This window comes from Rhinolophus sinicus, linkage group LG17 (assembly GCF_036562045.2).
Source record: "Rhinolophus sinicus isolate RSC01 linkage group LG17, ASM3656204v1, whole genome shotgun sequence".
NCBI classification, from domain to species: Eukaryota; Metazoa; Chordata; class Mammalia; order Chiroptera; family Rhinolophidae; genus Rhinolophus; species Rhinolophus sinicus.
Window position 1 is genome coordinate 2,509,646 of NC_133766.1, and position 24,906 is coordinate 2,534,551.

Here is a 24,906-nt window from a genome sequence, read left to right on the forward strand (position 1 = left end):
CTCTATAAATGGTACAATTTCAAGATTATTTAAAAGTAGGACCAGCCTTAACACAGGTCCGTCACCCAATGAAATGCTTCATCTCGACCCTTATTTCTGAACCCTATTAATTCCTTACCAACGACACTTTCCACCCTTATTCCAGCTGACAGCCCATGATGCCTCTGTTCTAAAATGACTCTTTATGTGTAAAGTTTATGAAAGATTTTGAAAAGTGAATTACATCTGCCGATTCATCCCAAATCTCTTTTGCTACATTCAAAAATAAAAAAAACAGAGAAGCATTCTCGTGTTTCTAAGTGTGGCGTTTAATATTTTATGGCATCACAGTGCTGAGGAAAGAACGAAAACTACCTGTCTCCTAGACTTATTATTTAATAACCAGCAAGGACGATGACAAATGTGTGGGCCACTGGAAAAGGGACCCTTCGAGCTCCAGTTCCAGCTGCCACTCACTTTAATAAATCCACAACTTGAACCCCAGCATTTTACATTTCAGATGTGAACGGTCTGATGAATTCAAGCCAATATGCAACACTCTACAGGATGAATATTTACAATGAGAAATTGTTTTAATTCCTTCTTAATTTCCGTCACTGCAACAATTATGATCAGTGAATGTATTCTTGTTAACGATCCCAGAATTCTATTAGATGAGAATAGAGGCTTATTTTTATATCAAAAACATTCCATCTTAGAATTTCCTTCTTTATAACATCGAAATCCAAGTTTCTGCCCTTGGGAATTTGGGAATGGATGTTCTGTGTCTATTTGGTTCTCTTTTGCTCTCTCTTTTTTTAATTTAGGAGATTACTCTATTTCCTTTTTAGCCTAGAATTGTTTTGTGGTATAGTTAATTGCTATTAATATTTAAACATATTCTTAATAGGCTATGCCTAATGAGTAATACTTTTTAGAAAACACGTTATCCCTAAGGTATTTACTGCATGAAGAAAATACAAATTGCATAAATTATCTGGAATGATGTGAAAAATCTGAACCTTTAACCATCTAGTAAATGGCAACACTTCTCCCTTATTTTAAATAATATCATTGGTGCTCTGTCCCCTGTACACCATTAAAATCATTAATGACTCCAAAGAATTCCTTCTGTGAGTTCCATGTATTAATATTTACCATATTAGAAATTAAAACAGAGACATTTAAAAATATTTACTTGTTCATTTATGAATAACAATAAACCCAATGTCTAGTAACACAACATGTTTTATGATGAATAACTATCTTTTCCAGAACAAAGACATTTTAGTGAAAAAGTGGCATTCCTTTTGCATTTTGCAAATCTCTTCAGTGTCTGGCTTGACAGAAAACAGCTGGATGCTAACATCTGCTTCTGGATTCACTCTGTTCCAATATGCTTTTTCATTGACGTTTCTGAAGGAAATGCAACCTCATTCTGTTATAGCTGGGAAAAGGGAGCACGTTTTAATAGGCTCTGAAGATAACTGTGGCACTTTCTTTTTGAAATTAAAACAAAACTTGACGAATGGTAGTGTCTTACAGGTTGATCGCAGTAAAACCTGGAACTGCCTCAACGGATTTTTTGTAGTCTTTTATTTTTTCTTTTTTTGACTTTTTGTGGTCTTATTACACTAAAATCCTTTTGGCTATCCTGCACTTTGAACATGTCTTTTCACTACGCATGATTTTGTAGCATCATGTACTGGTCACTTAGAAAATACTGGTTTCCTGAGTTGTTCAACGATTTCCCAAACATTGGCATTCTATCATTCTACAACATCTAAGAATCGCATTTCTCCTCAGAAATGCCTTGAAGTATTGGGAAGCTAGCAAGCTGAAAGCAGCAAGTACAATTTTCCAATATTCAAATTTTTTGCTTGAATGCTCTAATTTTATCATTGACAACAAATGCTGTCAGTTGTTTTCCTTGAAGAGACAGACTTACTTCGTCCGTTTTGTTTTTAGAAATGTCTGACAAGTACCCAAGTCAAAATAACCGTAGTTTATATGTCAGTCATTCTTTCAAATAAAATTGGTGTTACATGAGAAAAGCCATAAGTTTAGCTTACAGCTTAAACAATTACACAAGCGTTTTTTTCCCAAAAAAACCATCATATTTCGGAATGGCCCAAGGTCATTGTTAGGTGGCGATAAAGAATGCCATGACAACTAGCATTGCGTGGTACCACTGCCTGTGTTTGTCCTTTCACCGACTATTGCTTTCATGCCACTAGTGCAAATGTCACTAAAGTAAAAAAGACAACCTAAATCAATGTAATTATGAAAAGTTTCTCCCCTCTCCCGCCCACCCAGACTCTCTGAACAGGGCTCAGGGACCCACCAGAGCCTGGGAACTAGGCTTTGAGAACTGCTCCTCTACTTAATGTTTAGTTTAGACTTAACTTCTGAGGCTCAGGGTTAAAACCCGCTAAACCTTTAGCAACGTGGTCTAGTGAGGCTAGAGACAGGAAGCCCAAACTGAGCGGGTGAAAGGGGACAAGAAAAATGGACCCGGTGGGAGGATCCGCCCTTCAACAAGAGAAATTCCAGCGTCCTGGTGAAATTCAGACTGTGGCAAGAGTGGCAGCACTGTTATTTGAAGCAGGAATCTGTTTATTTTTAAGACAATCTCAGCCACTGGTTGGGTTATCAAGCTAAGTGACCCCCAGAGGTGCAGTCTGGCAAGAGCTGAGCAGGACATTAAGTCTCCCTCTGGGTAGGCTGAAGTCAAACACAGCGTTCATTGCTAGCAGCAGATAAGTAATGTGCTAGGAGGTAAATGGATGCAGATACCTAAGCCGTTATGGACAGAACAGACCGGGGACAGATGTTAGTTCAGGGAAGAGGGCAGAGGGTAAACCAATGCAATGCACTTAAGTGTGTAGGCTTCTACGGCAGCGAGATTAATACGAGACCACGCCAGCTGGCGTCTGAGAGCGGCTCAGAATACGCCTTGTCCCTGGATGAGTCTTGTCTTGAAACTAGGAAAGGTACAGCGTGCAGATAGAAAGCTTTAATGAGCTCCATACCCCACTTGTGCTTGCTTCATTTATTAATCTGGTCATTCTAATGGCTCTAATAATGGAGCATACGTGAGTGATATCATTGCTTAGCTATTTTTATGAGTTAACGATAAGCGTCTAGAAGCTTTCATCAGATTGTAAGAGCTCTGACGTTTCCATGAATTATAAATGTAATTTTGCACACCAAACGGGCTCTTTCTCATGGCTTCTCTTGACACATCTTTTTGGTCTCCCGTATACTACTTTCTCCCTTCAACCCACTAGCCTTTGATCCCTTTTGTAAATCTCCAGGCCTGTGAGGGACTCATTCCCACGTTTCTATGTATTTAACTTAACACTCAAGTTCGTGTCAAACTCCACCTGTTCCAGGATGCCTCCCTGATCTGCCAGCTCTGCCCCAAGCCATTCCGTGGGACACAGGTGCTAAAGGGTTAAAGAAAGGCTTTGGTCTTTCATTTGTTTGTTTTGGTTCATGTCCCAGGGATGGAAAGGGTTCCTCTTTTGTAGGAGGGTGCCTTTTCTCCCGGTGGCTACAGAAATCTGTAGGTGGCCACTTTTAAGGACAAATTCACTAATTTCCATAATTGGTATGTGTCTAAAAAGATGAAGTAGCAAAAGTCGGAATAGAAGAGTTAATGAAAAATGTTGTAAGTTGAATATAGCTTTCCATTAAGGTAGTCCACAGGAAGCATGTCTGATGCTCACTACGTCTGTCTCCTCGCTCTCTTCCTTTTCATTTTCCCCCTGAGCGCCCACTGTGGAAGGAACTAAATGTGCTCATCTGCTCTTCAAGAAAGGAGAAAGTGAGGCTAGAGAAGTGAGGGGCAATTTCCCCAAAGTCAAAACACTGATCAATAGAAGAACTGGCATTAGATTCCTCATGTGTCTGATTCTAAAGTCCAGGCTCATTGTAACATGAAAAAAGCAAAACAAATACATACATACATATACACACACACACACACACAGACACACACACATATATACATATATATCAAATACAATTCTTAATTACTTCTAATAATCTCACCTGAATTTCCAAAATCTTACAGTGTTTTCTTTTTCCTGGTGATGCTACAAATAACAAGTAAGGAAAATGAATTCGTTCAGAGCTTGCTTCCTGGCTTATTATCGGACTTTTACCTACAGTATCCACTTCTTGGGAGTAATTTAGGGATGGTGACCTTTCACTGGCACACCCAGCCTTTGTTCAGAGCCCTTGCCCTACTCGGAATGGCCAGCAGAGGACGCCATCAGCCCTCCCTCACTCTGCAAGGCAGATGGCTACAAGTTGTGGGGCCACCTTCCTTCTAGTTTCGAAAGCGCCATCCTCAAATAAGAGACCAACTAGACACTCCAGAGAAAAAAGCGCCATGGTTACCTGGGCTCGGTGCGGGGAGCAGGAGGCAGCATGGGGAAAGGGGCGGGGCTCCAGTGAGGATGCCTCTTCCAGCCGATATTATCATGGAAAAGCGCTTAATCTACCTGACCCCCAATTTTCTCATCATGGGATTGTTGCAAGGATCAAATAAGAAATTGGGGGTGAAAGTGGTCTGAAGGGTCAATGCCTGTGTGTGTCTGGGCCACTGGTGTCAGTATGGGGGGGGAGGGCCGTGTAGGGGGGGATGGGGGAATTTCCAAACACACTGCTCAGTGTTTCCCCTATGCCAGGCAGTGTTTCAAGAGGTTCACGTGTAGGAATGCACCCAAGGTGATAGCACAAAGGCCAGGGAAATACCACTGTGCATAAAAGAAAAAGAATGAAGCAACCGTCTTTGGGGATGAATAACACCCGACCTGCCATTAGGGGCGTGGATCTGTACTTCATATTTCAAAGTCTCAATTTTTGTTTTCCAGTAAAGTGGGAATAACAATACCCACTCTGATGCCTACATTATATGAGCGAATCTAATTCTTTCCTCCTTTTTCCCATCTTCTTTTTGCTCTGGTAGTTTCTTACACACTGTTGACAGAACTGGGGACACAGCTTCAGTCTTTGGGGTGCAGCCTCAGGCCCTACAAACTGACCCTACGGGGGACCACGGCCAGCCGCGGAGCTACCACCCCCGTGGGGTCAAACAGAACTCTGTGAGCAGCTTGTTCATGGTCTGCTCCTGTGAATTCCTGCGCATGACAGCACACTGCACTCACCTCAAAACAAGTGATTAAATTCAAAGCATCTGCATTCATAGAATGAGCATCGTTCACATCATTCGAGGGTCTCAATTTCAAATAAGCCACCTTACTGTTTATCCACTCTCATCTCATAATCTGTCACATTGGGCGTTGTGATTTGGGGATTGAAAAATATGGTTGCACTGTTTTTTTTAATTTAAAGTGGTGAAAGAAAAAGCATCCCTATGGCAGAGATAAAAACCCAGGCTCCCTTTGTCCACGTGTGGAGCTGTCACTGCTCAGACACGCGGTATTTCCCAGCCCCTTCTCATATAAATGTCACCATGTAACTGATCCTAATCAATGGCATGTAAGCCAAAGAGATGTGTGTTACTTTAGGGACAAGAAAAAGGTGTGCCTTTTCCATTTGCTCTTTCCCCTTCACTCTGGCAGATGAAGAAAACCACAGGCTGGAGGGATGGCACAGCCACCAGACAGAAGGAACCTGGATCCCTAAATCACAGTGTGGAGGAGAGTCACCTATGGGCCAGAAACACCCACAAAGGACTAGTAGTGAATGAAAAATAAATTTTGATTGTTTGAGCATTTATACATTTGGAACTGTTTATACGGAACTGTTTGTTCCGGTAGCTAGTAGTACACTCAGTATTAGAATTATCTTTCTTTCTAGATAAACCTCTAAGTGTTCCTTAGCCCTCTGAGGTCCTCTAACCACACACCGCCTCTCCAGGAACCTCCTAAGCCCTTCCAAGAACTGTCCAGAACAGGGTTTCTCTTACCATTTTATCAAGATCTCCCAGGAATATCTTGAGGCTTTCCTGGCACATATCTAAAGTTGAGGTCATGTTGTCATCTTCTGAAGTGCCAGCATCCCAGGAAAGAGAAAGATACCATCAGCAGTGACATGCCATCCCCCCACCTGATTCTCTCCTCCTCCCCTCCCAATCTAGGAGTTTCCTTGTCCACATGTCTGAGAAATTCTACCATGAAACAGCAATTCTCCTTTCCCCTGCCTCAGTGTCCCCATGGGAGCCAACGTTGGGAGCCCTAACTCCAAGGTTGCCTGTTCTCACTGTCTCAGCTAGCTATTGCCACAAAAATGCCACATAACCAGCCACCCTGAGACTCAGCAGCTTCTCCTGTTCACAGGATGGCCGTGTAGCACAGGTGTCATTCTGGAGCCCAGGCCGGAGGGGCAATGACTACCTGGGCATGTTTTTGTCATGGCTCCCAGAGGTGCAAGTGGAAACATGTGACCTGTAGGAGTTACACAATCACTTCCACCCACGTTCCATTGGCCAAAGCATGTCACGTGGCCTGGCCAAGTGCAGGGACACTGAAGTACACTGCACACACGAGACCTCAGCTCACAGCACTCCATCACAGCAAGGTGTACTACCACGGGGATACGAGGCATCAGGACCAGTAATTCAATCTACCTCAGTCCCTGAGGAATGGAGCTAGGCTACCCCAGGGCCAAGCAGCCTCTGCTGCCTGTCGGAAACGTGCACTCACCAGGAGACACTACAGTTCACTGTGGGTATTTTGTGGGGCGTGGCCTTTTAAAAATCCCTATGGCTTGTGTACTGCAGTAATTCAGAGGAGGGACGATGGAGTCTTTCCGTTAGCACCATTAAAGAACTAGTGTTGGTTCCTTACGTACTCTGTTTATATTTATTAACCAACCAGCCACCCACAGAAATCCGTCCTCCTAAAGTGTCAAAGCCTCAAGGACTAGCTTCCGTCACTCGCCATTCAGACTAAGATGAAATCTTCCTGAGAATGGAATCGCTGAATGACAGGGCTGAAGGGGACACTCGGACAACACCTGTTCAACTGATCTTTCTGAAGACGAGGAGACCCAGGCCGAGATCAGTGACCTGACCTGACTCACAAAGCCACTTACACATGGACCTGCTCCAGCACTCTGTTCCTATGACTGTCTTGTTGGGAATTATGCATTTGTGCAAAGCTGGGTCCCATGACCATAAGTGAGATCATGTGGCTGTGGGTTCAAAGTCAAGGATTCAGGTGGGTCACCACTGGTTGGCCTCTTGCCAGGGAACACCTAAGCAAAGCTCCGTGAGAACATGCGGCCTCTCAGAGACTATATCCCCTAACATAATATTCCTTTGGTTAGCTCATAACCCGTCTTCAGACTTTTTTGTAAGAAGGTGAGTTGCCAGTGACACCCCCCTCTGCCTCCTTCCTGACACCCCCGTCACCTTTCCATCTCAACCAGCCATTTCCTCAGAAAAGCTAAGACAGGAATGACAATCAATGTGAGCTAACATGTCACCCCTGCTCTAAAAATGCGAATTTTACACACAAGAAGAGCTGTTCGTTCAGACAAAAATTTCTAACAGCTCCTCTCTCCCATATTGAATGTTCTCCATCCATCGAGGAGGAGACCTTCTCAGGTCTTGGTTGTCAGAAATAATTACACTTCAAAGATGTCTGTCATACTTTACGTATGAAGAGCTCTACAGCAGCCTCTCCAGTGGCAGGGAGAAGTAAAATGCATGTCTAAACACAGTCGAAACGGCCACAAAAACTTGGCAGAGAGATCCTTCCCACAGGCACGCAAGTCTCAGGGACAGTCTGAAAAGTTTGACAAAACTCTCTCCACCAAATTTTAGACAGGCTCCCGCGAGCCCTCTTCTCCACTAGGCTTCTGTCTTGGGTGCACACGTACACTCTTGTCCTAAGCCTACCCAGCCCAGTTTTAGCAAGAATCCTGCTAAGTCAGTTTAGAGAGGACCCCCACCCCCGTCCCCACACCTTGATATCTGTCTGATCAACCTGGCCTGCCAACGCAAGAATCCTGTTAAATCTGTTTAGCAGGAAACCCTCTACCTGCCTGTCTCCTCTTAGTAAATCTCCACCCCTGACCCTGTCACTCTGTTCACGGGCTGTAATTCTCCAACTAGTCTTTGCTGCATTCAGTGAAGCGCGACATCTCTCCCTATTGCGACAGTCTGGACACCTAGCTCCACAATCCCAAATGAAGTCTTCCTTTGCATTTTAACAAGCGTCAGAATAATCGTGTTTTTCCCTTTAACGCCTTTCCAACAAAATCCCAAACTCAGAATCTTGTTCTGGAACGAGAAGGGCTTCCGGGCTTCTCCACTCACTTTTGTTGTAGTGTCCACAGAGCTGCAAGCAAACAACTCTGGGACACTGCGGAGAGGGTCCTTCTGGACGCTTCGTTCGCGAGATTCCATGCCGGGATTCACCAGGCAACAAGTCCACAAACCAGGAAGTTCCTTCTCCATGTATATTACGAAGTTGTGCACGCACGCCTGCGGGAATACCAGCGGGATCGTCCCAAACGTCACGCACAGCCCCTGCAGCCCCTGGCGGGTGGGTTCTGCGCGAGCATTCCTCGAAGCGGGCGAGGGCGCCCAGGGTGCAAACCACTGGGGAGCGCACGTGAGCACAGGAGCGTGTGCACCCAGGTCACACTCGGTTACAAACACAGAGCCGGGCTCTTCCCGCCGCCTCCACCTGAGGTCGCGCACAGGGCACCGGAGGCCGAGCGCACCGGGAGCAGGGCTGCGGGCCGGCGAGGGAGCGCGGGGGGAGCGGAGAACGCCGCGCCGGGCCGGGAGGGGCGCGCGGAGCGGCCGGAAGCCGCGGGAGGACGGGGGGCGCGGGCGCGGGCGCGGGCGCGTCCCCCGGCGCCGGGCCTGCTGACATCACGGCGCTCCGCCCCTCGCCTCCCAACACCCTCAGCTCGCGGCCGGACCCTCCCTCTCCCACCACGTGTCCTCGCGTTCCCTCCCGAGGGGCCGCGCGCTCGGGCAGCCAGAGAGACGGCGGGGATGGCGCTGTGACAGCCGGGCCGGAGCCCTCGGCGTCTGCCCGCGCCCCGGTCCGCGCCCCGGCCGCCGGCCCTGCGGTGAGTGCGCGCGGGGTCGGGGCGGGGACCCTTCCGGGGCCCGGGCGGGGACCCTCCCGGGGCCGGGGCGACGCGGCGGGGCGGGGGCCGAGGCTGCAGCTGCACGGCCGCCGTCGCCTTTGTTGCGGGCCCGCGGGAGGCGGGCGGCGCCGGCGCTCGGCAGGTGCGCGGGGCCGGGCCGGGCCGGGCCGGGGCGCGCGGGGGCCGCAGAGAAGGGAAATGGGACAAGATGGCTGGAGAGACCCGAGCAGCCCGGGGACGCGGGCGGCGGGCGGAGGCCTGGCCGCGGGCACCTCGCCCTCCACTCCCCACCCACTGCCCAGGAGCCGGTGGAGAGGCCGCGGCCAAGTTGGGGCCCCATCTCCGTGGGTGAGAAGCCTATTCCGCGCACCCCAGACTCCTCCCTGTCGCGTTCGTGTCGTCCTTTCTGGAAATATGGAAGAAGCCGACTTTGAACTCGGGAGCGATCTTTTCTCTGGCAGCCCGGGAGGATGCGGCCCCCAGGATGCCCTCTCACCGCACACCTAGGGACTGCCCGCCCCCAGAGGGCAGGAGCGCGGCCCTTTGTACCGACCTCCGAGCTCCGCACAAGTGGGCATTTGCGCTGGGCAGCCAGGCAGTGCCGCTGGCTGGGCCCAGGCCGGGCGCCGCCAGGTTAATGCACCTTGTTGGGTACCCAGGCGTTACCCCTCACTGTGTGGCACTGACTCCAGAATGATTCTATTTTCTGAACCGGCTCAGGGACAGAACCTTTGAATCTGGATATCCAGGTGATGGGGATTCCCGGCCCACCAAACCTCTTGACGCTTAACTGGCCGGTAGGAACAGCCCGGTTGAGCAAGTGTCCTCCTGTCTGTGTTCAAACACCTTCACCGATAGGAAGCCAACGCCCCCTCCTGCTGCTGATTCCATGTTTGGGTGGCGCTGGCTGTGCGAGAATTCTGCCTTTGGATGCACTCTTCTGGAATGTTTACCCACCGGCCGGTTCTGCCCTTGGGTCTCAGCAGAACTAGTCCGGTCTCTCTTCCACAGATAGCTTTTGAAATATTTGAAGGCAGCCAGCTAACGCCTTCTGCATGCAGCCCCTCGCTTTGCTTTATCATAATTAAATGCATCCCCTTCCAGCTTCCTGGTGCTTTTCCTGAAGCCTGGGCCCAGCTCAGTCCCCTCCCTTCATTCCAGCCTGACAGTGCTCAGGCTACAGAGGTTTGTGTAGGCTGAGCCGCCTCCAGCTGGGGCTTTGAAGAGGTCACACCAGCGCCTGATATTTCTGAACCGAATCTTGCTTGCAGACATGGAGTCCACAGCCTGCCCTCTCAATTTGACCCTGAAAGTAGAGGAAGAGGAAGAAGAGATTCGGAGCCGGGAACTGGAGGATGGCCCGACAGACATGCAGAAGGTCCGGATCTCAGAAGGCGGATGGGTGAGTGAGAAGCTGTGGGGTCCGCACACAGCTGTGGGAGCAGGCCTGGCAGCCAGGCCTTGCGGTAGGCCTTCTCCTGGGCACACAGAGGAAGTAAGAATAGCTCAGCCCAGGCCTGTGTTTGCATTCCTGAGAAAACAGTGCTGTGGCTTTAAAAGGCTGTGAAGAATGGAGGCGCTGGTTACCTGAGCGCCAGCCATGTAGCTTATCACCGTCAGGATGGGAAGTCCGAGAGGCCACCACCCAGTCTCTCTCCTGTCCCCTGGGTCCCCTACACCATGCCAGGCATGTTGTTGTCGACACCAACTAAGTGCCCGCTGACCTATGTTAAAGAAAAAAATGACCTGGCACTTGTTACAAAGGTAAGGAACACTCTATTCAGAACTATTGAGGTAGATGTCAAGACGGTCACAATAGGGGACAGAGATTGGGCCCCACACCGAATACAGTAAAGACACGTGGGGATTTGTAGCCGAGAGGCAGAGTGGAGGGGTCTGTGGGTGGAAAAGTACTAAGAGGAGACAGCGGGGATGGGGGATTCTTGCTAAACTAATTTAACAGGATTCTTGCAGAAGGCAGGTCAGGGGGATCAGATGTCCAGGGTGGGAGGGGTTCTTTCTCAACTGACTGAGCAGGACTCTTGCTAAAACTGGGCTAGGCAGGCTGGGAACAGGACGGGAGCCCAGAGGGAGGCCTTGTGGGAAGAGGGCTCAGAGGAGCCTGACTTGAGTTTGGGCAAGGAGAGCGTCCTTGTCACCTGCTGCTGGTTGAAGGGGACCACTTGAAACAAGACTTGGGCACTGAGCTGGCATGAGGAGAGCTGCATTTCCAGCTGGCCTGGAGGGGCGACTGGGGTGGTAGGCAGCTGGGAATATGGAACACTTCCAAACAGAACAGTGTGAGAGAATTGGGGTGAGCTTGTCAAAATGTCAATGCAACAGATATGGATCGTTGTACTTAGGTGTAATTTTTCACAGTCCTTCCTGGACTTCATGATGAGTGGTTATGAGTGGTAAACGTTTTAAATAAGCAACAAGTTGGCATTGCTTTTCTCTGCGTAGTTTTCCTTTGCTTGTGAGCATCAGTAGAGTACACAATACTGCTTGTTCCCAGCGAGATGTGTCCTCATAGGGTCATGGTGCTCCCAGGTCATCCGGGCCAGGTCCCCTCTCACGTGAGGGAACTGGGGTGCAGGGAGGTTATCTGCTTTGCCCCAAGGGTACCCATGTACACTGACATTTGTCTTTGAAAAGCCTCCGGAGCTGGACATTTAAAAGTTGTGTGTTTTGCTGTGCGTACGTTATACCTCAATAGTAATAATACAAAATAGAAAACATACCACCGGGCTCTGGTTCGCCGTTCTAGCGATGGTGGCTGCACTGCTCCATCTCTTCTGTGTTCTCTGCCCACCTGTCATCTTCCTGGTTCTGATCTATGCAGATGGCGGGGGGGATAGGGGTGGGAGGGCAGAAGTCAGTCCCAGGTAGCTCGGAGCACCACCTCAAGGCAGCAGGAGCCCTGGGCTTTGGCCCACCCAGGCGTCTGAGTGTGTAGGGATGGAGAACAGTACAAGGTGAAGACCGTGTTCCACCTGGAAAGTGGGAAGTGACAGAGGAGCTGGAGGAAGGGGGCTGGCGTGGCCTCCAGGCAGCCTGCCGTCCACGTGCAGTTAGTGGGTGGTACTGAGGCGAGACCCCCAGCCTTGCGAAGGTGCTGGTCTCATGAGGAAGACAGGGGAGTAAGTCCAGTATTCGGGGTGTCGTGGGGGAAGTCAGCTTGGGGGGTTGCATTCAGGCTGGACAAGTCAGGAGGCTTCCTGGAGAAGGCAAGCATGGACCTGGTGTTGAGCAGTGGGCAATTCTGCGTCCTCCCCTCCTGCGGACATTTGGCGTCTGGAGACACCTTGGGTTGTCAGGACTCGCGGTGCGGGTTGGGGAGTGGGAGATGCTACTGGCCTGTCCTGGGGAGATGCTGCTAAACGTCAAGTGCACAGACAGCCCCACAACAACGACTTACCTGGCCCAAAGTGTCAGTAGTGCTATGTTGAAAAACCCTGCCGAAGGCATCAGACTAGGGGAAGGAAAGAATCCGGTTCTTAAATGTGTGTTTTTGTGGAGAATTAGCGTGATCGGTGGAAACCTTGCAAACATATGCACGTTTTGTGTGTTAGGATAATGTTCCATAGGAGAATTGGAGTCAGAGTACAAGTTCAAGTAGAGAAAAGGGAACGTGTCCTTTGAACTGGGCATTAGTTGTGAGTGGGAGCAGCCAAGGGGAGGGTGGGGGCTTGCACAACAGGCCCCCGGAAGGCACGGGCTGCTCAGAGGAGAGCCGTGGGCAGAGTTGGGGTGAGAAATGGGCCAGGCAGGGGCAGGGCCACCAGGAGGGCATGGTGTGCCTGGCGGGAGTCTGAGCTCTCTCTCTCTCTCCCTGTCCTTAGTGGCTCTGAGGGACGAGGCTGGCTCATCTCCCCACAGGAAGCCCCAGGCTCCCTGCAGCCTCCATGCGTAGGAGGCCCGATGGCCTGAGAAAGCACAGGCGTTGGAGTCAGACTTTCTCACTCTGTGGCACTGTGCACGTGACTCAGCAGCTGTTTCTTCACCCCTGAAAGCGGGGTAGTGGTCCCCGTATCCCTACATTATTTAAAGCATTCAGTAAGGTACCATATCTAAACCTCTGAGAGGCCGTGCCCCCGCAATGCTGGCATGCATTCAGCAGGCATTCTCGGGGCACGGGGACAGACTGTGTTCCCTGGTGAGACCTGCAGAGACCTGCAGAGTCAGTGCTGTGGGCACCTCCCCTGGACATCAGCTTGCCGGGCCGAGCTGGGCTGCAGGAAGGCCCCCTATCCGATGAGGCCTGGATGTTCTGAGACAGGGAGGAGGGCGGGAATGAGTTTCCCTACCTGCCAGGCCCAGGATGGCTGGCTGGGGTGGAGCCTGGGCAGCCCGCCTTCTGAGTCTGGCCCAGGGCTGGGCCTGGTTGCCTTCTGTTATGCTCCGCCAGATAAAAGGCCTCTGTGGAGAGAGGGGAGGCATGCACGGCAGGGCCTGCTGCAGCTTCGCTCCGTTCTCACAGAGGGCTGCTGTGGCAGCATTTCTAAGCCGCTGCCCTGTGTGCCTGCGGAGCATAATGTGGGCTTGTCTGAAGATCCTCTGTGGTCGGTCACAGACGGGAGGAGACGAATAGGCCCCGCCTCCAGCCGCCTTCTCGCGACTTCAGGGCCCCGGGTATTTTTACCAGGCAGGCCCGGGACGTGTTACCTTCTACGAGCGGATCGAGGAGCGATAACCCCTCTGAAATGACAGGACAGCCAGTCTTTTGTCCCACTTTATCAGCAAAGGGAAAGGGACTATAAATAGGTATGGCCTACATCTGGAATTTCCTAGGGAGAGAAAAGGCCAAAAGGGGGCGGTTGTTTGAAAGCCTGAGAAGTGGGAAGGGGTGCGGTGGAAAATTCCTGGCTGACTGGCTTTCCAGATGGATGGAGACCATGCATTGGTCCTTCCTGGTATTTCACACTCGGGATTCGGGCCACTCTTACCCCGAAGTATAGGCTTGGTTTTGTGACAGATAAAATTTAATGATCACTTGAAACTATTCCAAGTGGAGCAGGAGAAGGGAAATTCAGAGAGTATTTGCCTAAATCTTCTATTCAAAACTATGTGTAAGTGATTGCTGTATACCGGAAGTGTCCTAGACTGAGGGAATCCAAACGGAAGAGCCAGGCTCTGCCCGCCGTGAGCTTGTATTCTGCTGGAAGGAGCAGACAAGTGACCCAAAGAACATGCGTGATAATAAGTGTCACCAGAGAGTTGAGCCCAGGGCGTGACAGGGGCGTGGAGGTGGGCACACAGCCCAGGGCTGGGCGGGCTACCCAGGGAACGTGAGATCTGGGCCGAGTCCTGGAAGCAGGATGGGTATGGGCCTGTCCAGGAATGTGGGGACCCCAAGGCATGGAGGGTCGGAGAAAGGCTCTGGGAGCTGCAGTGGCCAAGCAGAGGTGAGCATGGAGGTCTGGAGAGTGGAGGCCTGGTCACCGAGGAGGCCACTCTGTTGTCTGTAAGGGCTGGAGCCTGGAAGTCAGACGGTGCCCAGTCCAAATCTCCACCTTGCCTGCCATTTATTGGCTGTGTGACTTTGGACCAGAAACAAGGCGTCTCTGAGCCCGTTTCCTCCTTGATGAAATGTGGTTGTTACTAGGGAAATACATGCCACAGTTCTGGGCCTTTTCTAGGACGTGATCCCTATGTGTGGGATGCTGTGGGGGTGGGGAGGGAACAAGTGGACGTCGGGAGCAGCAGGAAAGGCCAGTATGTCTGAGTGACTGATGGCCGGACCCCTGAAGAAGCTGCAGGCTATGCAGGCAATGAATTTTCTAAGCTGATGAAAACCATCCTAATCACCCAGGCCCTTGATTCAGCTTTGGGAACAGCTTTGAAAGCAGTAATACCAAGTAACAGGCCTGAAACAAATGGCCCAGTGATTTCTTACCACTGAATACGATGGCCTTTGGAAAAGGATTTTTAGTGACCGAAAGAAAAAGCATAGTCAAAAGAAAAGCCAATAGTTGACTAAATAAGAGGAGGTTGGTTTGGGTGGCTTGGCTGCCTTTAGCTGCTGGGCCCCCTCACACTGGGGTTGATGGGTGGGGCCGGGGAGGGCAGCCCTTGTCTGTGGGGCTTTCTGCTGGGGTCCAGGCAGACCGTTTGCTCTGGTAGCTCGTTACACACAGTTAAGCCCTCATTAGCGCATCTCGCCTCCTGTTCATGCTCTCGGGCGGGTGGCCCGTCTCTCGCTGGCTCCTCCCTGGCTAACTTTGGGTGCAGAATCCAACACTAGGGCCAGTGAGGGATGGAGGATGGTGCCCGAGAACCCCTGGGGTCCAGGCAGAGCAGTGTTCCCATGGCGCTTACGAACCAAACCAGCCCCGCTACGGGTCTGTGCCTGAGGGAGACAGCAGGGCTGCAGGGGTGGGTGTGGTTGGTGTCCGGCTCCAGAGGGAGATGAGGGGTCACCAGCCCTTCCTGCCTGTAGGAGGGTCTCCCGACCTGACAGTTGGTGGGTGGGGGGGCCGTTTTCTTGAGGTGCTGTCTCCTTGATCTGGGAACTGAGGGGGCACAGGGGTGTGTGCTCGTGTCCTGCTGTGCCTCGTGGCCATGTGTGGGTGGGCAGGCCCTTCCCCAGGTCCAAGCCCCTCCCCGTGACACGGGGGTGTGAGTCGGTCTGCGTGTGCCCATTGAGAAAGGTCTCTTCTGTTCCAGGTGCCGGCCCTGTTTGATGAGGTGGCCATATATTTCTCCGATGAGGAGTGGGAAGTCTTGACCGAGCCACAAAAGGCGCTCTACCGGGAAGTCATGAGGATGAATTACGAGACTGTCCTGTCCCTGGGTAAAGCTTTGTGTCCCTTTGTCTCCTGGAAGCTCTGAGCCCAGACACTTGTTCCCGGGTCTCTCCTCTCTGCTATATCTAACACCCCTGTCTCCTGCACTTGGCCTCTGTCCCCTCCATGCCTGTGCCCGTTGGACTTAGGCAGGGATATGAATATGTGTCCTTTCACTGAGCAACTTGGGCCACCCTCAGGACCCCCTCATTCAGCCCAGGCATACGCATCAAAAACAGACATAACCTAAGGAACGTCGTCACGGGGCGGGGGTGAGGGGAGCTCACTCTCACTGTCAGCCTCAGAAGCTTGGGGAATCCTTGCTCCCCTCCCAGCACTCATACCCGTATTAGAATTTTACCGTCTGGAGGGATTTCCCAGTTTGCATGTACAGGTGTCAGAATGTTGACTAGCTCGGTGGCTGCGTCCACCCACTGCCTTGCTAAATGCCATTCTTTTTTGCTGTTGGGACCAGCCCTCATTAGCAGAGATCCAGGAATTCCCTTGGACAGGCCTGTGTCCCTCCGTAGTTGTTCTTTTAGTATCCCAGGCCCTTTTCCCCCCGTCTTTCATAAATCTCCATGTTGAGAGGATGGGTGGAGGTAGGTGTTCTAAAGGGCTGATGCTGGCAGTGTTTTGAGACAGTAACACACAGCGGTTCCCTGCGTTACTTCCTGTGAACAGAATTCCCATTCCCGAAGCCGGACATGATCTCTCGGCTGGAAGGGGAGGAGGAGCCTCAGAATTCCAACGGATGGCAGCTCCCAGGAGGAACCTTCGCAGGTAAACGGTTAAACCGAGGCAGCGTCCCTCACAGGGGGGCTTTATGAAGTGGGGTTTAAGTTCCCGGATTCATTCTGTGGGCATGTGAGAGTGAGGCAGGGTTGTGAGGCAGAGAGATCATGGGCTTTGGAGTTTAAAAATCTCCTTCCCAGTGCTTACTGTGTGGCCTTAAGCAACTTCTTTTGCCTCTCTGAGCCTCCATGTCTTTCTCTGTCAACTATGGGTAAGAAGTCTTGAAGTGCAGCCTAGTGTGCAGGTGAAACAAACTGAAGCTTGTGTGGCATTTGGTCCAGCATACATCCTGTGTGAATGAGCCACCTCAGCGGTGTCCCTTACACCTCTAAGGAAACTCGTGTGACGAAGCACACATCCAGAGTTAGGTCACCTTGGCCATTTCATCCTGCATAGAAAGCACGACACCAAGCATAGCACACATTTGAGCGAACAGGTCTAAGAAACACATGGTCCTTTATCAAGAAACATGGTTAGGAGGGTAGCATTGGATGAACACCACTTGTAACAACCAGAATTTTTATTTACTTTCTCTCTAGGTAAGTGTCAAATGCCTTATTTCATTGATTCTGAGACACATTTTCTCCCCACCACTTTAACATCTCTGAAATTGAGAATGCCTCTTAAAATGACGGTGCATCTTGCAAAAGAGGGCATCTTGGTTTGGGTGAGATATGGTATTTTCCCTGAATCATACTCAGTTCTTTGACCACCTTCCACATATTTAAACACACAATGAAGCCCAGTTCTACCACTTTTCTGCCTTAGAAGCTTAACTCTAAGTGTGGCTTTTGCTGTAGATTTTCTTGGTTCATGGGGTGCAACTCAGCCCATGCCACATCCAGATTCTGTGCTGTTATGGTAGTAGGAGCTATGTTTGGCTCCTCGGCCACATAAAAACTATTTGGGCCCAAACATAGCCCTTAAATTACTATGTGACCCCAGCATGGTACCTGTTCCCACATCTGCCACTGTCTAGCTCAGCCGCCCTGATGTGCTTAATTTCTGTAGCCCCCTCTGCAAAGAAGGAACAGTGACTCTCAGTGATCCTAGTGAGACTTAGACGTGGTAATCCGTGGGGATTGGCACGTGGGTAAGGATTTAAGAAACAGTACCTGTTTTTAAGGTTACTGCTTTCAGTGAACCTCAGATTAAGGTATTCTTGCCATTTCCACCCAAAAATCAGGGAGTAAGCGAGACATCATTTTACTTACTGGCATTACCTTCGCCCCCGCCTGTTTGTCTCCCAGAAAACGAAGAGCCTGACGTGAAGCCCCCAGACTGGGTGGGCCCGATGCACTCTGCCTCCCCGTGTCCCCAGCCGCAGCCCCTGGACGGCTTTGGCCTCCGCCTGCCGCGGGACCTCGCCGAGCTGCCCGAGTGGAGCGAGGGCTACCCCTTCTACATGGCCATGGGCTTCCCGGGGTACGAGCTCGCGGCGGACGACCTGGCGGCCAAGTTCCAGTTCAGCCGAGGCATGCGCCGCAGTTACGACGCGGGGTTCAAGCTGATGGTGGTGGAGTACGCGGAGAGCACCAACAACTGCCAGGCGGCCAAGCAGTTTGGGGTGCTGGAAAAGAACGTGCGGGACTGGCGCAAGGTGAAGCCGCAGCTGCAGAACGCCCACGCCATGCGGCGGGCGTTCCGGGGCCCGAAGAACGGGCGCTTCGCGCTGGTGGACCAGCGGGTGGCGGAGTACGTCCGGTACATGCAGGCCAAGGGGGACCCCATCACCAGGGAGGCCATGCAGCTGAAAGCTCTGGAGATCGCCCAGGAAATGAACATTCCGGAGAAGGGGTTCAAGGCCAGCCTGGGTTGGTGTCGACGCATGATGCGAAGGTATGACCTGTCCCTGAGGCATAAGGTGCCGGTGCCCCAGCAACTGCCTGAAGACCTGACGGAGAAACTCGTCACCTACCAGCGCAGCGTCCTGGCTCTGCGCAGGGCACATGACTACCAGGTGGCTCAGATGGGAAATGCAGATGAGACGCCCATTTGTTTAGAGGTGCCGTCGAGGGTGACTGTTGACAACCAGGGTGAAAAGCCCGTCTTGGTGAAGACACCTGGCAGGGAGAAACTGAAGATCACAGCCATGCTCGGCGTCTTGGCCGATGGCAGGAAATTGCCCCCCTACATCATTTTAAGGGGCACATACATCCCCCCCGGGAAGTTCCCCAGCGGGATGGAAATCCGCTGTCACCGCTACGGTTGGATGACCGAGGACTTGATGCAGGATTGGCTGGAAGTGGTGTGGAGACGCAGGACGGGCGCGGCGCCCAAGCAGCGAGGGATGCTGATCCTGAACAGCTTCCGGGGCCACGCCACCGACTCGGTGAAGAGCTCCATGGAGAACATGAACACCGACATGGTCATCATCCCCGGGGGCCTGACCTCGCAGCTGCAGGTGTTGGATGTGGTGGTCTACAAGCCGCTGAACGACAGCGTGCGGGCCCAGTACTCCAACTGGCTTCTGGCCGGCAACCTGGCGCTCAGCCCCACCGGCAATGCCAAGAAACCGCCCCTCGGCCTCTTCCTGGAGTGGGTCATGGTCGCCTGGAATAGCATCCCGAGTGAATCCATCATCCAAGGGTTCAAGAAGTGCCACATCTCCAGCAACTTGGAAGACGAAGATGACGTCCTGTGGGAAATCGAGAGCGAGTTGCCAGGAGGTGGGGAACCCCCCAAAGACTGTGACGCGGAGAGCAACTGAAGGGACCGCCCAGGTAAGCTGCCGGGGTCCGCGCGCGCCCTCGCCGAGTGACATGTCTGTGCCCCACAAGGACCTTCCCTTGCCATTCTTTTCCTCTCTTTCCGAGGCCTCTCAGAGCCCACAACATGGTCCTGTCTGTAACAGGACATCAGTTTTTCTCCCTCAAATGGCACTTTAGTTGCTTGGCTCACTTTATATTGTGCTCTGTGGCCTGGACCCAGGAGCACTTGTATGTAATACTTAACGTGAACAAGGAGTGAGCTGCCGGGACACTGCATCTGACAGCTGTTATGCTGAAACTACTTGGGCCTGAAGGAGCATAGTCCAAACGCTGAGTTAACAAAGCGTTTTGTCTGAAAAGCCCACTTTTTCTTTCCCTTCTCAATTGGGCTGCTCACTCAGGGCCATTGTGTAGGCCTGATCCCCTGGGAACAGCGGTGCTCACGTGTGCTGGCTGGAGGGCCAGGACGGAGGGAGACCACCAAGGGGGCCTGCAGACTGTCCTCTGGGCCTCGGGTCTGTCCCGCCCTGGTCGGCAGGAGCCCACTAGGAAATCACAATAATAGCGAGTGCTTGCTTTTCCCTAGGAATGCAAGTGTTTTAAAGCATCACCTTATTTTCATAATGACCTTCACCTTGAGTGAGCAATTATAATAATTTCAGATGTCTGAAGGAAGATATTTTTAAATGGAACCTTTGCACCGAAAAAATAGTAATAAAACAGGGTGCATATCTAGGACTAGTCAGCTAAGTGTGGGGGCTGATGACAGGCCTGGAATGTTCAGTCAAGTACAAAAGGGGAACAGCTTTCAATGGAGGTGGGGAGTTGAGAACTAACAGATAACACTAGTGGAAGGAGCCTACAGTTGCCCACCCTCCACCTTGAGAGAGAATAACGATGTACAGGAGGGGAGACACGGAAAGAACAATTCATTTTACCTTCTCGTTTTCCTTTCTCTAGTTGTCAATTAATTCGTTCCTCCAAACAGTGTTTAATATGAAGAAGCGATTCCTTCTTTTTTTTCTTTTTTATTAATTTTTATTGGGAATATTGGGGAACAGTGTGTTTTTCCAGGACCCATCAGCTCCAAGTCAAGTCGTTGTTTTCAATCTAGTTGTGGAGGGCGCAGCTCACTGGCCCATGTGAGGATCGAACTGGCGACCTTGGTGTTATGAGCGCTGCGCTCTAACCACTGAGCCAACCAGCCGCCCGAGGCTGTTCCTTCTTTTACAGAGGACCTACACTATCTTGACTAAACTCTGTTTCTTAAAGTGTAATTAGGTGTTCCCATCCTATGTGCGTTTTTCTCCAAACGAAATGCTAATAGAAGTCTTCTGCCACCCCACTTCATGCTATGGAAGTCGAAGAGTGACTTAGGTCTCCTTCAAATTGCCCCTAAATCAAGTGGTGCTCTTATCGCGGAACCCCACTGTAATTGTGGGATCCCTAGAATTACCACGGAGCCAAGGAGACGTTCTTACTACCACGTTCAAAATCACCAAAATTGCTGTTTTTCCTCATGTCCCCTACTCTCTCACTCCCTTTTCTGCTAGCCATGTTACTGCCTCCACTGGATCTCACACTTGGGCTTACAGTGAGTTTTACCCTTTTCTCATTTTACCTTTTCTTCCCTCCTGCCCCCGTTAGATAGCATTTGTGTGCATTTGTATTTTAATTTTCTAAGCTATTTGCCACCCAAAGGACTAGATCGAAAACTGCCAGAAGAGGCAAGGGAGCAAAGCGACGCTTAGGTGCATCTGTGAACGTAGACATGTCTGTCGGTGTCACCCATGAGCTGTGGACTTCCACAGCGGTCTGTGCAGCGCACTAAGTGACACAGGTAGCTAGGGACTCTCGACATGAACAAGGGACCCAGGACACGTTTGGGCGTTAAACTACCTCCTCTCTGGAATTCTGACTGATGGAATCATTATGCTTGTTAAAATCTGCTGTCTAAAATCCCAGGGCGAATTCACACTTAAGTTCTCTGTTTTCCAGCACATGGAACTGTGTTTGAAACAGTTGGTCAGGAAAATCCTTACGATTCCTCGCAATGTGGACGCACAGGTTGCAGCAGGAAAGGCCGTGGGGCGGGAACAGCCAGGTCCGACAGCCGTCCGTGCATCCCATCCCGGGACACAGCCCACCCCACCCGCCCCACAGCCAGATGTCTGAAAAGTCTGGGCTCCTTCATTTCATCAGAGACGTGACTGGGAAAGAAACTGCTTCTGCCCCATTCCTCCTGGAGATGACTCCACATGTCCATCAGAAGAAACCTGTAAATATGATGAACGAACGAAGGTAGCTCCTGAAGAAGAGACCGTTTGTTCAGCTTCAACAAGAGACTCATCATACGAGCCCCAGTCCACCGGTGTCCTTTTCTGGGGAGAAAACCTCAAGCAAGTCATCATTTTCTTCTGCCTTTAACGATGCTTCCAAGAGTAGAGCCTGTCCTCAGCAGGTCCAGGTCCAGACTGTGGAGAAGGCTTTGTAGAAACGTGTCATTGACGTACATCTGCTACTTACACATTTCCTCTTTTAGAAGAATGACATACTAAGGGTAATTCAGACGTACTGGCCTGGTGCCAGCAGATGGCTTTTCTATAGACGAACTGGGTTCGTGGGGAAGGTACAGGTTACAAACCTGTGCTGTCTCATTTATCTTCCCAGTCTGGTTGGCAGCTAGACCTTTTCCGGGTCTCACTTAACGGCCCTAGTTGTGCTTATTATATTTCATGGTAGGGCAGCATTTAGTATACGTGTTCTTCAGTTTCTCAAGCTGCCTGCAGAAGTCAGCACACGTCATCTGCTGTCTCCATGGTACAAGGTTCACTGACTCACCTGACACTTGGTAATTTCTTTAACACTTTTATCACGAGGGTAGTGCGAGGGCTTGGGCCTTTAGCCACAGCTGTTTCGAGAATTCTACTCCTTCCACCCTGCAGGAATGGGGGGGAGGTCTTTGAGTTTTTCCACGCTAGTCATTTGCATTCCCACATAAGTCGAGTGTTATGAAAACATTCCTTCAGAGCTATCTGTGCTACAGAAAATATGCCAGAACCTTACCGACAAAGCCATTGCTGGAAATGTCATTCCGATGTCAAATCTGGTAACAGGCCACCACCACTTTCCCGTCCTATAGACAGCTTATTTGTGTATGATACTGTTCTTGGCATTTTGAAACACCTATTTCTACTCAGGTACTCATTTTCCTAGTAGTGAGTCACTTTTCTCATTTTTTTAAAACCAGTTTTCCTCCAAGAGGGGGAGTCTCTCTTCATTTCTGGTATCTGAATAACTTTCAATATTTGAATTGTTTCCCCACTTGCGACTGTACTGTATTCTTTGTCATCTCAAATGGCATCTATACCCAGCTACTTTGCATTCCAGAAGTTTCCATTCCCTCCACTTCCACTTAATTTATCCTCCCTTTTCCTGGTTCCTGGCACTTTTCCTCTTGACGTTGTTTTACTTGCTTTTTGGGAGCTGAAAGGATTTTCTAAACCCTGATTTTGGGTTCCTGCCTTGGAGCCATATTTCTCTCGCAGAGAAGAGTAGAGAATGGGTTCAACTCCTGATTCATTCCACCAACACGTCCGTGAGTCTCATCCGCTGATAGAAGATGCCTTACAGGTGGCACGGCACTGGAACTTTCCGAGAGTAATGGCTCTGCTGTCAGGGTCCTGGGCGCGTGCTTCCACTGACCTAATTACGACCCATGTCCGACAGCCCCAGTGCGACTAGTCTGCAGAATGGCTAGTACCCTAGTTACTAGAGCACACACTGACACATAGCTGTCTCCCAGTAGATAGGAACTGACCCCAACAATAAACTTTGATAATAAAGACCATCGGCTATGGTGGTTTTATTTGTCATTTACCTCGAGTATTGTAAAAAGTCACATTTCAAACTATCATTTACACTCTGTTCTCCATCCTACCAATGTGTTCCACCCTTGGATCTGTTTAGAGGGTGGCAGTGTAAGTAATATGGTGTCTCTGAAGACAAAGGGAGGGAAAATGATGTGTGTGGTTTTAAACTGGCTTTTAAGTGGGGGGTGGGGGAGGCCTGGCATAAATAGCTTTTTCCCTCGGTCAGTCATGTTTTGGACGTTGTCACGAATGGTACATTACCAAAATCACATGAAGGAAATCCATCAAAGGATATTGATTTTAAGTGAGTGAAAACATGCGAGCACGTTGACGCACAGAAAACTTAGCATCCTGTGTTCATAAATTTCTTTAAAGATGAAAGCACGATGAACCTAGGGGCCCTTTCACTGTGCTTTTAGTAAGATTAGTCCTGACAATTTACCTGTAAATTCAAGAAGTAGTGGTCTGCTCTCCAAGAAGAATCCAGACCTTTTTCCTTTTAAGGCCTCAGAATGAAATGAGCCTGCCTGTTGGCCGGGTCCTCTAGTCTGACCCCTGAAACCTGGCATCTTTATGCTTTTACATGCCTGGAGGCATGTGGCTAGGGGTCAAAGCCCTGATAAATGGAGGCATTTATCTCTAGTCAAAGCAGCGTGATCATTCAGAGGGTAACTGAAATGCCATCAGAATATCGCGCAGTCACCTCAGGCAATGAGAAGTGTTTGCAGAGCTGTGCTTGGTGGCTCCCAGTGAGGGCTGGTCACAGTGATGAAACGTGCCCGGGGTAAAGTCGGGTGGGTCTTAGTGAACCTGGTTTTGCAGGGATACACCTGTAACTGAAAGAGTTGCTGAAACCCCTGCAGGAAATAAGCCTTATGCTAAGGCTGAAATTACCGGGTTTCGATGGCTTTGTTCCTCACGATTTTTCGATGTGAGACTTGATAATAAGCACTCATGGTTTCACTCAGGATTGCACAGGTGGCAGTGGTGCCGGAGCTGGAGCCAGCCTTTGGTGGAACCGAGGTGTCCGAACCTCTTCCAGGGGGCTCTTGAAAACCCTCCTAAGAATCTCTCTACTTTCCTGCCCTTAGAGCCAAGGGAGCCCGCTGGTGTGGCGTGGTGCCACCAGAGCAGGTGACTGGGGACTTAGGTCAGGTCCTAGAGGGCCGTGGGGAATTTCTGTTTGGACTTGGATGGAACCTGCCCTTGAGATGGGCAGCAGGACATGGCCCTGGCTGCCTCTGCATCATGGAACGCATGAAATTGAACAGACTCAGCATTACGGCCCAGGACATACAGTCCAAGACACAACCTCTACAGTAAGGTACACATTGGTTCCAATTCTTCCAAACACTAAAATACTCAAGGGTCATCTCATCTGAACCTCTAATGGGCTTTCTAGACTGAAACTGTTTAGTTTCTCTTTTTAGTCTTAATCTGCGTATCACAAAAGGAGATGATATACCTTAGTTGGAACCAACTTTTTAATCTTCCTCATCCACTACATTCTTTTGCAATGCCTCTAGGTCTCATCACGCAGGGCTTTTCATATTTTTGTAGAAGGCAGCATTCCTTATCTGTTTAATAAACAAAGTTTTCTCCCAAAAGGTTTGTTTGTCATGTTTAAAGTACAAAATCAAATACACAGATCCAGACAGCAAACCATGTGTACATGTTGGT

At 50.4% G+C, this 24,906-nt stretch overlaps 1 protein-coding gene and 1 long non-coding RNA gene across 3 annotated transcripts in view; one reads left to right on the top strand and one right to left on the bottom strand.

The window, feature by feature from the left end:
* Positions 1-8,637, bottom strand: part of LOC141569343 (uncharacterized) — a 117,477-nt gene extending 108,840 nt beyond the window's left edge. The window contains exons 1-2 of the long non-coding RNA XR_012492878.1: positions 8,276-8,637; positions 5,921-5,997 (exon numbers count right to left, since the gene is read on the bottom strand). This is a non-coding gene — a long non-coding RNA (uncharacterized LOC141569343). The remainder of the gene's footprint in view (positions 1-5,920; positions 5,998-8,275) is intronic.
* A 250-nt stretch (positions 8,638-8,887) lies between these two features.
* On the top strand, positions 8,888-23,202 carry POGK (pogo transposable element derived with KRAB domain). 2 transcript variants are annotated; one of them, XM_074322235.1, is made up of 6 exons: positions 8,888-9,042; positions 10,335-10,465; positions 15,730-15,856; positions 16,533-16,631; positions 17,894-19,366; positions 21,353-23,202. In XM_074322235.1, exons 2-5 carry the CDS (start codon positions 10,337-10,339, stop codon positions 19,351-19,353), a joined length of 1,815 nt encoding a protein of 604 aa, XP_074178336.1. In that variant the 5' UTR covers positions 8,888-9,042; positions 10,335-10,336; the 3' UTR covers positions 19,354-19,366; positions 21,353-23,202. The 2 variants fall into 2 exon arrangements, with proteins under 2 accessions (XP_074178336.1, XP_074178337.1); XM_074322236.1 differs by lacking the exon at positions 8,888-9,042 and adding an exon at positions 9,078-9,205.
* Positions 23,203-24,906: the final 1,704 nt, after the last annotated feature.

Bases quoted from the DNA above. Each gene is read 5' to 3' on its own strand.
- POGK (XM_074322235.1), top strand. From the start codon at position 10,337: ATGGAGTCCACAGCCTGCCCTCTCAATTTGACCCTGAAAGTAGAGGAA. The intron at 15,857-16,532 runs GTAAAGCTTTGT...TCCTGTGAACAG, and splicing joins CGAGACTGTCCTGTCCCTGG to AATTCCCATTCCCGAAGCCG. The intron at 16,632-17,893 runs GTAAACGGTTAA...TTTGTCTCCCAG, and splicing joins CCCAGGAGGAACCTTCGCAG to AAAACGAAGAGCCTGACGTG.